At 54.8% G+C, this 17,379-nt stretch overlaps 1 protein-coding gene across 1 annotated transcript in view; it reads right to left on the bottom strand.

The window, feature by feature from the left end:
• ARHGEF17 (Rho guanine nucleotide exchange factor 17) overlaps window positions 1-17,379 on the bottom strand; it is a 51,089-nt gene that overhangs the window by 3,008 nt on the left and 30,702 nt on the right. The window contains exons 2-18 of the mRNA XM_060159957.1: window positions 17,017-17,094; window positions 10,834-11,016; window positions 8,301-8,417; window positions 8,014-8,106; window positions 7,618-7,794; window positions 7,267-7,317; window positions 6,909-7,018; window positions 6,718-6,803; window positions 4,958-5,076; window positions 4,380-4,593; window positions 3,779-3,852; window positions 3,025-3,224; window positions 2,548-2,846; window positions 1,802-2,051; window positions 1,424-1,510; window positions 1,034-1,101; window positions 642-790 (exon numbers count right to left, since the gene is read on the bottom strand). Coding sequence (XP_060015940.1) covers window positions 642-790; window positions 1,034-1,101; window positions 1,424-1,510; window positions 1,802-2,051; window positions 2,548-2,846; window positions 3,025-3,224; window positions 3,779-3,852; window positions 4,380-4,593; window positions 4,958-5,076; window positions 6,718-6,803; window positions 6,909-7,018; window positions 7,267-7,317; window positions 7,618-7,794; window positions 8,014-8,106; window positions 8,301-8,417; window positions 10,834-11,016; window positions 17,017-17,094 — 2,355 coding nt within the window. The remainder of the gene's footprint in view (window positions 1-641; window positions 791-1,033; window positions 1,102-1,423; window positions 1,511-1,801; window positions 2,052-2,547; window positions 2,847-3,024; window positions 3,225-3,778; window positions 3,853-4,379; window positions 4,594-4,957; window positions 5,077-6,717; window positions 6,804-6,908; window positions 7,019-7,266; window positions 7,318-7,617; window positions 7,795-8,013; window positions 8,107-8,300; window positions 8,418-10,833; window positions 11,017-17,016; window positions 17,095-17,379) is intronic.

Below are 17,379 nucleotides of genomic sequence, written 5' to 3'. Positions count from 1 at the left end.
AGTGCCTTTCCCCCATGAAATTTGAGTGAGTTAATGATCAGAGAAGTTCAAATCTTGAAGAGTTTTAAGAGCAATCAATGGCTTCACCCTGTACAGCTGGGGAACTGAAGTCTAGAAGGGAAGGGAACCTGCCCAAGAACATCAGCAAGTCAGTCACAAACCTGGGCCTGAACCCGGCTCTACACCTCTACACTCCCAGCCCAGCCAACGATGGGGTAAGTGAAAGGGAAATCAAGGGAACTGTAGTTACCCCTGGATACTACCAGGCTGACAATCTCTAATGTATATATAAATCAAATCAGGACTAAAGGCCAGAGTAATGCTAAGGGATACTGACATCAGAAAGGACCTTTGTCCACCCCCCAAAGACGCCAATGCCTGAGTTGAGAAATGGGGTTGGGGGCAGGGAGGAGGAATAAAGAATTCTAAGGTACATGGGGCGCTTGCTGCAGCCCTCATCAGCTAGAAAGGAAATAAAGATTTGAGAAGGACAGGGGCTGGCCCAGATTCATACAGGGGTCAGGGGAAAGCCCTGACCTCTCAGCCGGATGCTTTTTTGTGGCCCCGTGGTCCCATCTCCTCTCTCGTGGGCCTGGCTCACCCCAACCCCAATTCCCCAACGCCACGGCCATCCCCGATACCTCCAGCTGCAGCGTGTCAGGACTCAGGACAAGGACTCGGTTCTGGCAGCCACACCACAGCCGCCCACCCACAGACACCATCTTGGTGATGGGGCTCCCCTGAGCACCCAGGGTCACCGATTTGAAGTTCTGGGGGTCCCAGAAACGGCCTGGGGTGGGAGTGGGGTAAAAAGAACAGCAAATTCAGTCTAGTATTGCATTGAGCCTCACCCTCCCCTGAAATAAGGTGCTGATAACATTTATCAATGAGCACACCAAAACCCCGAGAAGACCTGGGAGTCACCCAAAGTCACACCTGTAGACTTGTGGCCCCAAGGCCCCAGCTTGCTCAAGAGGGAAATCCAATACCTGCAAAGGGGCTCCAAGGGGGCGGGGGAGGGGTGGGCACTCACCTACTTCTCTTTGGTAGACCACGAGCTCTCCATTGGCCAGAGACACAAACACCTGGTTATTCAGATACCTAGGCAAGGAAAAGGAGTCATCAAGGGTTTCAAGAAGCCGAAGGAGATCACCTGGGTCCAGGGAATTGCAGATGGAACGGCTACGGTTCCTGAGAGACCACCTCCTCCCACCCCCCGTTCTCTAGGTGGTGGGCACCTGAGTCTAAGAAGAGGTAGTGACTTGCACAAGGACACGGTGTGTGAGAGGCACGGTTAGCCTAGGGCAGGCCTCTGGCCACTGAAAGGAGGGGCCAGTAGGGAAGGGGACCCGGGGGTGCAGAAGGAGGTCTGCATGTGTAGCTGAGAAGGGTCTGAACCAGAAGAGCCATCCAGGGGCCTTACAGGATGCAGGTCACAGAGGCCGCGTGCTGGAGCTTCAAGCTGTTTCTGCGATCACGGATGCTGTCAGAGGACTGGTACACGTGGACGCTGTGGGTCAGTGGTGCGCACCTGTGACAAGTGCTCGGGCATACCAATCCCTGCAGTCACCCCTATTTGCCTACTTGCCTCCACCAGGATCTCCTCCTGGTAGGTGCCCGCCCAAGGTACCCAAATCCCACGGCCTCCCTGTAGGTTTCAGACCCTCCGGCAGCCCCGGCTGGCAGTGCCCTTGAGGTCTGAACCAAAACCCTCCCACTTCTGCTTCAGGACACCATACAAGTTCTAAAACAGGGACCTCAGGTTCTGGTACCGCGACCCCAGCACCTCCCCTGTCCCTACCAGCCATCCTCAGTGCCCAGCCACACAGAGCTCTGGTAGGCCTCAGGCTCAACGCTCAGCAGGTCCTCCAGGCTGCCACGGGTGAAGGAGCCACGGCTGGACCGGCGAAGGGCTCTCCCATCCATTGGGCTGGTGCCGCAGGGACTGCCAGGCCCGAAGGAGCCGGACAGTGGTGGGAAGCCAGGCTCCTGCTCCTCCTCCGAACTGGTAGCCTCTGCTGTGGCCTCCTTGGAGCTCGGGGCCTCCTCGTCTGAGGAAGACAAAGGTCTCCTTCTCCATTCCCCTCTGCCAGGCCCAAGACCTGGTATCTTTCCAGACCTTAATCTTCCCTCAATGCACCCTTCTGGGCCATGCCCCGCCTCAGGGCCTCCCACCATTGTTCTCCCCACACCCCCAGACCTCTGCATCAGCTCAGCCCTTGTTACCTTGTGGACTGACAGCTCCGTGCTATAGGCTCCTAGTCCTAGCCTGGCCACCTCCAAGCCACCACCAGGGACAGAGGGACCAAGCACTCCACCCCTTCTGCTCCATCCTCCTCAACTGGTCCTCAGGATCCAGCCGGACTATCCCATGCTCTCTGGACCCTTGCTGTCATAGCCGCTGCCCCCAGTGCTCTCTGTGCTAACATCCTGAGGCTTGATTCCATGCCTTTGCCCATGCCCATCCCTACTCACCCATCACTAACAGCTGGGCTGCCCCCTGCTCTGGGCAGTCCACCCTGCCAGCAGCCCCAGCTGGATACTCACTGCCAAAGCTAGAGGAGATGGTGGACCGGCTGGCCTGGCTCTGCAGGGTCCCTGAGGGGCTGGGCGAAGACTCATCGTCAGAGTCACTGTCAAAGGGCACCAACTCCGGGCGGGGGTCACCCTCTGGGGGGCCTGGTGCCATCTCCAGGCCCGAGCCCGCAATGGAAATGTGCAGGCAGGGCTGGGGCCCCGGCTCAGCCAGCGTCGCCGCTTCCTCGTCTGCCGCCTCGACGTCCAGTTCCGGCCCGGTGGGCTCGGGTGCCGTCTCTGGGGGGTTCCTCAGAGACGCAGTCCGCTCCCTGCGAGACGAAGCGGTGGGGACGAGGGCCGCCAGTAGCCAGGTTCTGCCGCACTCGCCGGCACGCCCTCCAGGCCCCGCCCACATTCCCAGGACACGCCCACACCACGTCGGAGCGGCCGCAGTGTGTGTTGGGGGCGGGGACCCCGTCCCCAGGCCCCGGCCGGCCGGCGCCTCACCTGTGGCACCGGCGCTGCAGGCCTGGCACGGCCCCGATGCAGAGGATGCGGGCGGAGCAGACGGCGATGCAGGCCTCCACGTCAGGCTCGGCGCGCAGGCTCAGCAGGCACACCTGGCCCACGTAGCCGTCGCTGTTGCACACCCACACCTCGGGCGTGGGCTCTGGGCAGCTGCTCAGGGTCGGGGCTGCGCACGAGAACTGCGGAAAGCGCCAAAGGACAGGGGAAGATGAATGGAGGAACTGCTTCCAACTCCACACTGCTCTCCAGGCCCTCGTGGGTGTGTTTGGATTCTCAACACACCCTATGCATACACGTGCACACATACAGCACACGTGACACTCTTTACACATCAAATGCACACATCCCTCTGTGATATAGGCATCATATATTCATATATGTGTACACATATATCTACTCCAAATATGATCACACATACATGTACGTGTAACAAATGTGAAAAATGGTAACTTTTGTCCATATGTATGCAGACTTATACAAGCACATAAATGAGACACTTTCACATCAATGGTATAGTTCTGTTCACATGCACAGATACATACATGCACAAATGTACCCATATACATGGGACACACATGCACTGTCCATGTGCTTGTGCAGAGAGCTGTACAAAGACATAGGGAGCCACTGCAATGTGCAAGACATGTACATGATGCTGTACACAGAACAAAAACACACGAACACATGCTGGCTTAGACTACATGCCCCCACCTACCCAGGTGCATACACACACCTGCATGCCGCTGCGGGTTTTCATGATGGGAATGGCCTTCAGGAACTCAGGGTCTAGACAGCTTTTGCTGGAGGCTGTAGAGGAGATGGACAGACAGACACTACTTAGCACCCACCTCACCCTGGTCCTGACCTCGCCTGTCTCCCTTCCTCTCCTGCCTCTCAGGGTCTCTCCAGGGAGAATGAGGTGGCTGTGGGTTATGTCCTACTTGTCCTTGCCCTCAATTTTCCCATCTGTACAATGAAAGAGGTAGACCCAGAGGTCTCTAAGGATTTTCTATGGACCTCAATCAACAGCTTTCCCTGATCCAGGCCTGCTCAGTGTGTGTGGGGGGGGGGGGGGCGCTGGGGGGGAGGTCCCGGCCATCCACTCCCGCGATAGGGCCCCTGCCCTAAGCTGACCTTATCCACAGAATCCCTGCCAAGGAGGAAGTCCTATATTTCTCTGCAGAAGTCTAAGTCCACCCTCCCACCAGCAGGGACTGGAACACAGGACATAGCAGTCTCGGGATTTCTGGCTCCTGATGTCACAGACAGCTGCAAGGTGCTGCCCACTTCCTGGAGGTTCCGGGAGGAGGGCACTGGCCCGGGCCCTGGCTTACCCAGTTTCCTCTTGGCCTCATCAAAGGCCTGCTCGAAGCCAAGGCGGGCATCAGGGTGAGGGAACTCAAAGATGAAGGAGTCGGTGCCCTCGGGCCTTGTGGTGCACAGCTCCAGCTTGGTAGGAGGGAAGGAAAGCGCATAGCACAGTGCCTGCTTCTCCGACAAGTCCCGGTGCATGGCAGCCGAGAGGTCCCGTAGTGCATCATCTAGGCTCTGCAGGGATGAGGGCCCAGGCTTCAGGGCCTCACGTCTCCCCACAGCCTGATCCTGCCCTGGGGATGGGACTGGGGGTCTGCCTTTTCCCTCAGACAGAAAATGGGACTCTGTTTCCCCCTGGAGACCACGAGGTAGCCTGGATCCCTCCCATAGACATGATGGGCCCTCTCTCCTCCCTCAGCTGCGGATGGAGCTGTGTCTCCATCCTCAGGGCCTGGAACACGTGACTTCCTTCAGATGGGGTGAGGCTGTATTTTCCCCCTCAGGTAACTGACAGCGATGTCCTCTCCCTCAGGCAAATGACAAGGCTGTTATTTCTCCTTCAGACTGGGTTAGGGAATCTCAGGCAGAAGGCGCAGACCTGGTGGGGGAAACCGAGGCTCTCAGAGAGCTTGCTCATCTGGCCCAGGGTGGTCAGGTCCTCGTCCAGGCGGCTGATGGCTTTCTGGATGTTCTCTCGATTGGCGGCTTGGGATGCCCCTAGTGGGGACAGAGGAAGGCCATGGGCAGATCCAGACACAGACAAGGTCAGGCTTGGACAGACACTCCTCCCCTCCCCTCCCAACTTGCAGTTGGGTGCAGGGAACAGCCTGACTAACTGACAGCTTGTAAACCACAAGATCTCAGGTTAACATTAACCCCAAAGTTAATGGGCAGCTTGGACAGAACCTCCAGGCCCAAGAGCAGGGGACTGGGCCTGATTCACAGCCACCTGGCACAGAGTGTCGGCCCCTTGGAGAACTCCCTGGAAGAGCACAAAGAATAAACAGCAGACGGCTCTGCAGGTTATGCAGTCTCCAGCTGACACTGGAGTGTTGGGTGGTACAGCCTCCCACAGGGGAGTCAGCTGGGCAGGCAGAGCCTCCGGCAGTCAAATTTGCTGACCAGGGACTCAATTCCCCCACACAGGAGGGAGCAATGAGCTGACGACCTAGATCCTCTGGTCCTATCCCGTACCTGACCACTGCCAAGTAGCTGGCCCTACAGGCCTGGCTGGGGGCGAACGCCCTGGACCAGTGGCCCACCAATGGGCTGAGTAGACAGCAGCGGAGTGCACTAGACAAGCCAGGGCTGAGGATATCTCCTGCTCCTTCTGAGGGGAAACTGTTCCCCCAGAACCCTCCCCCACCTGGGCAGCCACGCTTTCTTCCCTATGACCCTGGCCCTCTCTGGCCACAGCTGACTGGACCAGGTGTGGACTCCTAACCTAAAGGTAGTCATTTTCTCCACCGGCCTCTTCTCTGGTGAGAAGAGATGAGCTGGACCAATAATCAGCTTGTCTTCCTACACAGAGGCCCGTGTGGGGCAGGCCTGGGTTCACCTAGGGGCTGAGTGAGCCTCTCCCTCACCCCGAGGGCCACCTCAAGTGAGCTCAGGGACAGAGTCTGAGCCTGACCTGCCTGCCGGTCCAGAGGTGCCTTCACCACCATCCCAGAACCACCACCCCACCCAGGAAGGTGAACTGCGCATCCTGGAGCAGCTGGAGCTAACAGCTGAGCGAGAAAGGCCACAATGCAGAAAAGGCCATGATGGATCACAGGAGTTCGGAGGAGGCAGAGAAAGCTGACAGCAGTGAGAACCGGCCCAGAGGGGAGTGGGGGAGGAGGGGGGAGGGACGGACACACACACAGCCAGAGGAGCCGTTCTTTGAAGCCACTGCCTCAGCTCCCAACAGTCTCAGCCCCAAACAAAAGGCTCATTCCAACCAGCCTTTTGACTGGACTGACTTGAGTGAGTCTGTTCCCCAGGCACAAAACTGGTGGCCCAGAACAGTGCGCCACCATCTACTATGAGGCGCCTAAGTGCGCTTGTGCACTGAATCAAGGCTACAGGTATGTCTGCGCTCCCTGCACCACCGCAGCCTAGTCTACCTGCTAGCCCGTGGCAGGCCCCTGCCCAGTCAGAAGGTGGTCTGCACGGACAGGTGCTGGTCCGGCTCTGCAGGGCACAAACTGGATCCCGCACGTCAGCCCCCTTGGACAGGATGGGAAAGTGAGGCCAGAAAGCAGAAAAGCAGATAGATAGCCAGCCAACCTGACCACAGCGCAAACCCTCCAGGCAGGTTTCTCAGAGGAAGACCCCCAAAGCCCAGAAGCCCGGGCAGGCCTGAGCCAGCCCCACCTTTGATGATGTCTGCGTCTTCCAATGGCAGCTTCCACAGCAGCTTGTACTTGCTGGCCGTGTCAATGACGCTGGCTGCCGTGTACCTGTGGGGAGCCGAGGGGGCGCTCTGGCCAGGGCTGGGGAGTGGGCCCACGGAGGGACAACCGCTCCCGCTGCCCAAGCTCCCCAACCGTATCCCGGCCACTCACAGGCTCATGGAGCTGCGCCGCAGGGAGCCTGACTTCCGCTTCAGGGTGGTGCAGATGATGAGGTCCGTGAACAGGAAGAGGGACCGGTCCTTCTTGCCACCGACTGCCTTCTGTGGGGACCGACGCAGGATTCAGGCCCAGAGGCCCACCCTCCTGCCCACCGTGCCCAAGGGGACAGCCAGGCCCAGGGAGGGGGAGGGCTCCCCTGCATGCCCAGAGGCAGAGGCAGAGTTGGGACATGACCCAGGGCTCCTGCTGGGGTGGAAGAGCAGGAGGCCGGTGGGCAGAAGCTGTGAGCAGAAGTGTGGAGAAAGCAGGGAGGTAGCGACAGGTGGGCAGATAACAGGACACTTCTTACCACTTCAATGACCATCTCCTGCCTCAGGAACCGCCGCAGAGGGGCCTGGAGCTGTGGGGCAGGAGGGACAAGGGATCTTGAAGGCTCATTATGACTCCCTCCCCTCCCCAGACCCCGGTGACCCCTTGGCCCCGCTCCACGGGCCAGGTCAGTGGAAGCAACATCTTGTCCACCCTCTTGATGCTGTGTTGTCAGGCCACGGGATATGTGGCCAGAAACAGACACGGGAGAGGACACAGATGTAGACAGAGATGGACGCAAACACACTGCAGACGCTGCTATGGACGTGGACATGGCCACAGTTCCAGGTTGGAACCAGGCATGGGTGGAGTGGGGCGGGGCGGCACTCACATCCTCCATGCCCTCGATGTGGGCCTCGATCTCCTGCAGCACACGGGCGTGACGCTCTGCCTCCTCGGCACTCCGCACGCCCTTGTTGATGCGTTCAGCCACCTGCTTGATGCTGCGCTGCGCATCCAGCAGGAGCGGGTGGTCCGGGTGGTCCTCAGGCGTGTGCTTCAGGAGGTCCTGGGGTGGGAGTGGGCACCAGACCTCTGCTTAGCTGCCCCTGTCAGGCCCTGGGGCCCCACAGTGACTGCTGGAAGAGGAGGGACTGGGGGTAGACTCCAGAGAGGACTTCCTTTCCTACCTGACCCCTGTGTCTCCACCAAGTGGGGGCCACAGAGCCCCCTGCATCCCCACATGCCTCCAGGCTTTGCCCACCTGCCCACCCAGCCCCATGCCCACCTTCACCAGAAGCTCATAGCGTGGGATCCGCTGCACGGGCTTGATCATGAGGTCGGACAGTGCCTGCTTCTCCTTGTTCTCACGCATGCTTTGCTGAAACCCAAAACAGGGTGGATGGGCACCCAAGTGAGGAATGACATGCAAAGATGGAAAGGTCCTGGGACAGGTCCCCAGCAAGCCCCTCCAGCTCAGCCCGAGGGCAGACGATGGCCTACAGGGTAGGGCTCTGGGGCCCCCAAAGCTGGCCCACAGAGGGTGGCCTCCATCCCCCTGCCCGGCCCCAGTACCTCCAGGAACTTGAGAAAGGCAGGCCTCGCCTCCTTGGCCACACGCACGGCGTCCTTTGCATTGAGAAAGTTATCGACATAGGCAGAGTAGATGTTGACCAGGACGTCCTTGGAGAACTGTGGGTGAAGAGGCAGGTTGGGGACCGTCAAGGTGTCCCCTACCCCACCTCACCCTGTCCTGGTTTCCACTGATTTGCGAGCCAACATCTTTACTCTCCAACTGGAAATGATATGGTCTCTAAGGGATTGGGCATGTGCTCCTGTGTCATGTGTACATGTCATATGTGTGCCTGTGTGATTAAGCGCGTGCACGCACACACGTTTCTTATCTGTGTGTGTTCGTATGCACATGTACACATGTGTGCCTGGATATGTTCTGTGAGCACAGACCAGGTTCTCTCTCTTCCGACTGGGCTTTGCCATCCTCTGGTCTCCAACCCCACCAAGTCCAGCCAGCCAGGTCTCCCTCCTCTGAGTGACACAGGCTCTTTCCCGCTGCGTGGCTTTTGCTCATGTAATTCCCTCCACCAGGAAGGTCCTTGCCCGCATCCAAATCTCACCCACCCTAAGGCTGAGCTCCAGTTCTGCCGCCTCCAGGAAGTACTCCCTGCCCTGACAAGGGCTCTGCCTGGAACTATACCTGGCCTCCGGCCTCCCTGATCCCCCAAGACAAGTCTTCCCTCTCCAAGGAGACAGGTGCTCCCATCCCTCCTAGTAAAGCCCTGCTCGGGGCTGGCACACACTGCCTGGTGGCTAATACCTGCTGGCTGGCTGACGGCTGGGCTAAATGTGGATATTCTCGGTCAGAAGCCCTGGCTGCAAGTTCTGACACCCCAGTTCCTGTCTCAGCTGCACCATGGATGGACCAGGTGACCTGTGGTGCTGTTTCTGGCCCCCTCTGGGCCTCCAAATCCATGGTTCTAGGTTATAGAAGCCACTTGTTCCCCTACCCCAGATGTGCTGCAGAGCAGAGGCTGAAGCAGCTCAGGGAGGAAGACAGCCCCTCAAACCACCCCACCCCCGATCCTGGGACAGGGCACCCTATGCTGAGCCCTCCGTCAGCATAGACTTCCACTGCTGTCCTTGGTCAGCATCAAGGTCCAGGCAGGGGGATGAACCCAGTGACAGTGAGGGTTGTGATGGGCTGGAGATGTCAGCACTCAAGCTGGGGTCCCACCACCACCGGGCCAAGGTTCTCATCATATCGATTTGCAGGTCAGCAGGGACCTTCTTAGGCCCAAGGTCCACCCCACAACATCACAAACACATGCAAACACACCCACATCACATAAAAATAGATAAGGTGTTTTTTTGCTAGTAGAATTTTTTGGAAGGAGTTTTACAATTTTACTTTGGAATTATTTGGCTCTGAGTAAACATTCAGTTTGTGTTTCGCTAGGATTTCTCAGCCATCATCATGCTTTTTTGGGAATTCTGGCAAAATAACAAAATGTAACTGAAGTTTTTTCAAATGGAATTAAATTCATGTAAATGAATACTAAATTTAACAATTAAAGAAAATGGCTTGTTATGTTTTACAAACATTTAGTTGAATGTTCATTAGTTTTGCTTTTGCAGTCCTTTTTGAACTCCGAAGCCAACACCTTTCCTAAGGTCCCAATCACTATTGCAGGATCTTGAAAAACTCACAGGCAGAGGGAAGTCCTGTCCGTGGTGAAAGGGCGGACGGGGTAGGGTAGAGCGTGGGAGCTGGAACCAGGTTTCTTGAGGGTGAATCCTCCACCACTTACTAACTGACTTTGATCAGGTTACTTTTTCTCTCTCTACATGGCAGAGTCATAAACTTTATTTTTTGTTTGTTTGTCTTTCGTGGGTTTTCTTTGGCCATGCCCCGCAGAGCTTGCAGGATCTTACTTCCCCGACTAGGGATCAAACCTGGGCCCTAGGCAGTGAAAGTGCAGAGTCCTAACCACTGGACTGCCAGGGAACTCCCAGAGTCATCAACTTTAAACTTGGGAATAATCACACCTTTCTCCTTAGTGCTGTTGATATGTACAATGTATTTAGAATGCCTGGCACATAATAAGTGCCCAATAGCCATTATTATTAAAATGCCTGATAGAGAAAGGAGCTAGAAGACTAGGCCAGTGTCAACATCAAGCCTGAGTCCAGGGTCAGGATCAGGGCAGCTGTTTACATTCAGGTTAAGGTAGGGGTTGAGGTCAGTAAGAGCATCCATCTGAGGTCTGGGTCACGGTCAGTGGCAGCTCAGGGTTAGGAGTAGGGTCAGGTCAGTGCCAGGAACTGGGATTGGGTCCAAGGTCAGGGTCAGTGTCTGGTTGGGGTTGGGATCCATGCCAGAGTCCAGCCAAGCTCTAGGGTTGGGCAGTGTCCAGGTTCAGGTCAATCCAGGATCTGGGGTCACTACCAGTGTCTGGTCAAGTTCTGGGGTTGGATCAGGGATCAGAGTCAGTCTCCAGGAGGGGTGGAGGGGTCCATGGCAGCATCCAGCCCCTCCTAGGAGAGGCCAGAGCTTGTGGGGGCTATAGCAGTAGACAGCAGGGCCACTCACCGACTGGACAAGGAGGTCTCCCACCTTCTGCTGGGCGTGCCAGGTCTGCACGCAGTGCCGCACTTGCTCCAGGAACTGTTCATGGTGCGCCAGGAGCTCCGGGATCTGGTCAAAAATCTCATCCACCAGCGACGGGTCACATAGCAAGGAGTTCTCTGGCTGCTTCAGTGGCTGCATATAGCCCTGGGGGACCCACAGGGTCAGTACAGGTTCCCTCAGAGAGATGGCACCCCAACCCACCAGCATAGGCACACACAAAATCAACTGGGCCTGCAGCTCACTGGCCCTGCCTCCCGGATCTCCCTCATTAGACTCGGAGCTCTGGGAGGGAGATGGGAAGATCTATTCCTATGCCCCTCACTCTGCCGCCCAGGGCCTGGCACAGGATGGGGGTGAGGGGTCTTGGGAAAGATCTGTTGGATGCATGAGCTTGGAGTGAGGAAAGCATGAAGACTGGGCTCCTGGGAGACCCCACACATTAATTCAGCAATTATTTTTTTGAGCACTTACTATGTGCCAGGCACTGTTCTAAGAACTGGGAGACAGCAGTGAACAAGAAAGATCAAAATCCCTGCCCTGATAGAGCATACAATCTAGTCAGATTAAACACACGAATAAAATAAATAAATAAAACCACATTTCATCAAATTTAAGATGTATCATTAATCTTTTTTTTTTGAAAAACAATTTTATTGAACTATAATTCACATTCCACGCAAGTCACTCTTTTAGAATATACAATGCAACGGTTTTTAGTATGTTCGCAGTTATGCAACTATCACCACAATCAATTTTAGAACATTTTCATTATCTTCCCAAAAGAAATCCCATCCCCATTAACAGTCACTCACCCTCCACTCCCTACAACCCTTCCAGCCCTTGGCAACCACTAATCTACTTTCTCTATGGATTTGCCTTTTCTGGGTGGTTCATATAAATGAAATCAGACAATACATGGTCCTATGTAACTGACTTTTTTTTAAATTAAATTTTTTTATACAGCAGATTCTTATTAGTTATCCATTTTAGAGGCATCATTAGTCTTATTTATCTCAGAAAAATTTGCTGCCAATTAAGTTATTATAGGCCATCAATTATAGAATGAACCTGAATTTCAGAGATGGTAAAATGTGAAGAATGTGTCTTAGAATTGACTACATGTGGAAGTTCTGTGGTAAATTAAAAGGCGTTAATTGCTGTGGGGAAAATAAAGCGGGGGGGGGTGTATGGGGGGGCATATGGAAAGTCACTGAAGGCTTAGTTGACACTATCTGAACACTGTTTTCACAGTCTTCAGATCTTCTGGTCAATCAGTGACTAAAACTCCCATTTTTCACCTCAAATCTGCATTCAGTGGCGTTTCCTGAGCATGACTAGCCCTGCTCAGTGGCTGCTGTCTCATTTAGATGTCGCCCTCTACTGGCCTAAACTGTAACTACAAGCCAAAGAAACAAGGCGGTTTGAAAAAGTATACGGAATGCTGCAAAAAAATTTATATCAAACATTTAAAAAACCTAGCTTGTTGTAAAACAAGCTTGAGAAAGTAAAGCTCAACAGTATCCTCTTGCCTGATTTGGGATTCTGAAAAGGTTGGTGAGGAGACAGGCGGCCTCCCTCTCACAGCTCCTAGGCTAGTCTGAACCAGGGCCGGATCTGTGCCAAGGTCTGTTGCCCAAGCAGCAGGAGCTAAACCGCTCACTTCCAGGTCCCAGCGCCTCACATAGAAGCCTGCACACAGTGGCAGGAAAGAATAAACAGTGACTGGGAACCCGATGCAGAACCTGCTAGGAGCCAGCACCTGCATTTCACTCACCACATACTCGTTGAGCAACTACTGTGTGTCCAGCCTTCTAAGCGCAGGCTGCATCTGTGGGCAAACAAAAGTCCCTGTGCTTGTGCAGTTGACAATTTAGTGGAAGGAGGTGGAAAATAAGCACCATAAATAACAAAATTATCACACAGTATATCAGAAGGTAGTAAGTGCAGTGGGAAATAAGACAGGGGGTTGGTCAGGGAAAGAGGGGTTGTTAGCTAGGAAGTGTGAGTTGAAGAAAGACTCCAAGGTTGAGGGTGACACTGAGGAATGGGTGCAGCCTTGGGACCTGGGTTCAAATCCCACCTCTTTCTGGCTGTTAACCTTGGCATTTAACTTCTTTCTTCATTTTAAACTCCTGGTCTGCAGGAACAATACCAATCAATTTGGGCGGCAGCGGTCACTACGAAGGGAACACCGGGGCTGTAGAGTCCAATCTCAGTTTGAATATCACCTATGCTTAGGGAGCACCGTGGAGTGAGACTGACAGGGATTCAACCCAGGCTATGGCACGTCCTAGCTCTGTGAACCTGAGCAAGTTGCCTTAACTTCTCTGTGCTTAGTTTTATCATCTGTAAAATGGGGGTTTATATGAATTAACTTATGTAACACACACATATTAAGCACTCAATAAATGTCAGCTCTTAGTACTACTTGCTACGGTCTGAATGTGTCCCCCCAAAATTCGTATGTTGAAACCTAATCCCTGATGCGGTGGTTATTTGGAGGTGGGGCCTTTGGGAGGTAAGAAGGTCATGATGGTCAAGCTCTTGTGAATGGGATTCGCGCCCTTTAATAGAGGCTCCAGAGAGCTCCCTCAGCCCTTTCACCACGGAAGAAGACACAGTGAAAAGAGCCGTCCATAGACCAGGAAGCTAGTCCTCGCCAGCAATGAATCTGCCAGCACTTTGACCTTGGACTTCCCAGCCTCCAAAACTATGAGAAATAAATTTCAATTTGTTTAAGCCATCCAGTCTAGGGAATTTTTATTACAGCAGCCCAAAGAGACTTAACAGTCTGTTACCACTTAATAGATGGATGACCCTGGGCAGGTTTCTTAACCTCTTTGAGCCTTCATTTCCTCAGATGAAGAAGAGCATTATAATATCTGCCTCACAAGGTTAATACAAGGAGTAAAGGTGATGTTACATACACACACTCACACACACATGCATGTATGCAGGCAGAATTGCCAGGCAGTACGCTAAGTTATTCACGCATCTCATAATCTGCACCTGGGACATGTACTATTATTATTCCCACTCAACAGACAAGGAAACAGAGGCAAGAGACTGGATATGTAACTTGTTCCACGTCACATGGCTGGTCAAGAGGTAGTGCCAAGTTTGAACACTGGGGGCCTGGCTCCAGAGCTGTGCTCCGCACCCCTGGGCTGGACCTCAGTCCCTCCAACACACCAGGGCTGCCTCGAGGGACAGCTGGCTTCAGCTGACACTGTCTTGGCTCACCTCCACCCTTCCCCACCCAACTCTCAGTCTGGTGTCCTCAGCACCATCCTCCCTTAGCTCTTCCACCCGCAGGCCCTGCAAGCCTCCACGTGTGCAGCCCTGCAGCCTGTAGACTCGGAGGCAGAGAGGCACGCCCAGCCCCATCACCTTTTAATCTTCGCGCTGAGAGAAGGGGAAGATTAGTTACATCTTGCAGACAAAACCACGGAGGCTCAGAGGGGTGAGGTGATCAGGCTAGCATCACCCAGAAGGGAGGCAAGTGACTCAATCCCTGGACTGTCTGACTCCCATGCCTTTGACTCCCACCTAGGGGACGACAAAGGACCCCTCAGACCCCTGCATGTCTACTCCTGCCTGGCAGGCAGGGGCACCTCTTAAAGATGGAATTCCAGTTATGGCCCTCCTGTGACTTCCTTGTACTCACAGTAAAGGCCAGCTCCTTGCCCAGCAGCCACACTGGCCACCTCCCCATCCCTAGCTACTCTAGGTTTCCTCCGGCCTCCTAGCCATTGTTCCCGCGGTGCTCTCCGCCTGGAACAACTCCCTCCGGGCTCTCCCTTTACTTAACTCCTACCCACCCTTCAGGTCTCAGCTAAACACCCAACACTCTGGCCCCCAACACTCTGGCCCCTGACACCAGGGCAGACCCCCAGTCTGTGTTCTCATCTCTCTATGCATTTAAAAAATATATATGCATAAAAGCAATGTATTTTTGTGGTAAAATATACATAGCATAAAATTTGCCATTTTAAACATTTTTAAGTGAACAGTTCAGTATGCCCACATTAAAGTACATCCATGTCGGGATTTCCCTGGTGGCACATTGGTTAAGAATCCACCTGCCAATGCAGGGGACACGGGTTTGAGCCCTGGCCCAGGAAGATCCCACATGCCACAGAGCAACTAAGCCCATGTGCCACAACTACTGAGCCTGCGTGCCACAACTACTGAACCCCGTGGGCCTAGAGCCCGTGCTCCGCAACAAGAGAAGCCACCACAATGAGAAGCCCGCGCACCGCAACGAAGAGTAGCCCCCGCTCGCCGCAACTAGAGAAAGCCCACACAGCAACAAAGACCAACACAGGAAAGAGAGAGAGAGAAAAAAAGAAGGAAGGAAGGAAAGGAAGGAAAGAAAGAAAATTCATGTTATGGAACCATCACCACCATTCATCTCCAGAACTTCTTTTCATCTTCCCCAACTGAAACTCTGTACCCATTAAACACCAACTCCCCATTTCCCCTTCCCCCCGCCACTGGCAATCCCATTCTACTTTGTCTTTATGAATTTGGCCATTCTAGGTACCCCATATAAGTGGAATCATTCAGTATTTGTCCTTTTGTGACTGGCTTAGTTCACTTAGCATAATGTCAAAGAACTTGTTGTAGCATGTGTCAGAATTTCCTTCCTTTTTAAGGTTGAAAAATACACTAAGTATACTCTCCGTGCACTTTTGCATCACCATTTGTCCTCATGCATGGTCTGCCTGGTTACTGTCAGTCTCTGCCACAGACTGTGAGCTCCAGGAGACAGGACCTTACCCCTCACGCTCACTGCTGAACCCCCCAGAGAACGCTGCCTGCTACGCAGAAGGCGCTCGTTGCGGATTTGTGCAGTGAATGAATGAACACTCTGAATGTTTCCAGGGCTCTCCCTTCCACCCTTTGCTCTTGCTCTGCCCAGGCGGCTTGAACAAACTTGTCCTCAACTGTGACTGCCAGGCCCCACTTCAGCACAGACCCACGCTTTCTATCCTGGGCCCCAGACCCACAGGTGCATCCCAGATCCTGGGCTTTCCCAGACCCACGCATCTGAACCTGAACTCACCCTCTTGCCCCACCTGTTCTAGGTAGCGCTCCTCTAGTGCCTTCATCGCCCAGGCCAGAGCCCAGGCATCACCCTGGGCTTCCCCACCTTGCCCCACACAGCCAACCAGTTACCATGCCTGGCCCGACCAGTCCACTTCCTAAATGTCTGTCCCCAACTCTCCCTCCCTGCAGCCTCTGGCCTGGTCGTGGCTTCTCCTCCCTTGCCTGACCTCAGTGGCCTCAGCCTCCTCTTCTGCTACCCCTCTTCCCAGCAGTCAGACAGATTTTGTAAAGCATGAGGGAGGCTACACATCACCCCTGCTCAAAGCCTCTCGGTAGTCTCCAGGGCGCTTGGTAGAGTCCAAACCCTCCTCCTGGGATCGAGGGCCCCCACCACGTGAGCTCTGCTGGCTCCCTCAGTGTCACCACAGTACTGACCCTTTGTGCTCTGTGCCGGCCACATGGACCCCTGGAAGTGCCAGGCCTCTCCTTACTCGACTTTGCACATGCTGTTCCTGCTGCTGAGAGGCAGGGTAGGAGGAAGCCAGCACCTCCTCCAGGGAAAATTCCCTGAGCCCACACCTCCCCGGCGCCCCCTGATGCCTTGAGAGCCCATATACTCAACCGTGTCCCCAGCAGGACTGTCACCTCCTGTGGCAGAGGCTTATCTCTTATTCATCCCTGTGTTTCCTGCACCTGGAACAGGGCCTGGCACAAAGCAGGTGCTAACATTTAATTCCATTCAACCAATATTCTTCCAGTCAATGAATAAAGTGAAGGCGGGGGGTGGGGAAGCAGAGGGGATTCACAGATCCAAGCTCAGACCCAGGGCTGCCAAGGTGGGTGGAAGGATGGTAGGAGGAGGGAGCATCTGCCCTGGGGTGCCCCGCTCCCACCAGCATTAAGGCCCCTCCCGCATTCTCTTCTGCCCTGGAGGGGGCTTCCTCCCATGGAGGAATGGGATGCCCCAGCGTCATTCCTCTCTAACTTCAGTCCCCTGTCCACAAAATGGGTTTGTTCCCACATGTCTGACAGCCACCTAGACTCAGAATGGTTGCTCTCAGGGACCCAGGCCAGGGCAGCCTCAAGCCTCACCTGCATCAGGGTGCGCAGTGACTCCACATACGACTGCTCTGTGTCCAGCAGGGTCATGGTCACATGCTTCCGCATGTCCTGGGGGGACAGAAGGCAGAGGATGAGCAGTGCCTTGTTCCTCTCACGCCCCCCACCTTCAGTCACACGGGCCCAGAGAGCCCATCCATGCCCTCTCCCCGGTCTTCAAGGCCTGTCCTCCCCGCAAAGCACCCTGGACCCCCACTCTGCAGGTCTGTGCTCATGTGCTCCCCCTGCAGGCAGTGCCTCCTCCTGCAACTCAAATGCCTGCCTCCCGGGACTGTGCCCCTCAACCCTTGCCCCTCTGCTCCCATCCCCACGGCTACTGGCCGATCTGGAGATCTC

This window comes from Lagenorhynchus albirostris, chromosome 9, assembly GCF_949774975.1.
Source record: "Lagenorhynchus albirostris chromosome 9, mLagAlb1.1, whole genome shotgun sequence".
Lineage (NCBI taxonomy): Eukaryota > Metazoa > Chordata > Mammalia > Artiodactyla > Delphinidae > Lagenorhynchus > Lagenorhynchus albirostris.
Note: the sequence above shows the minus strand (reverse complement) of the source record. Positions and strands in the feature narration are given on the sequence as shown.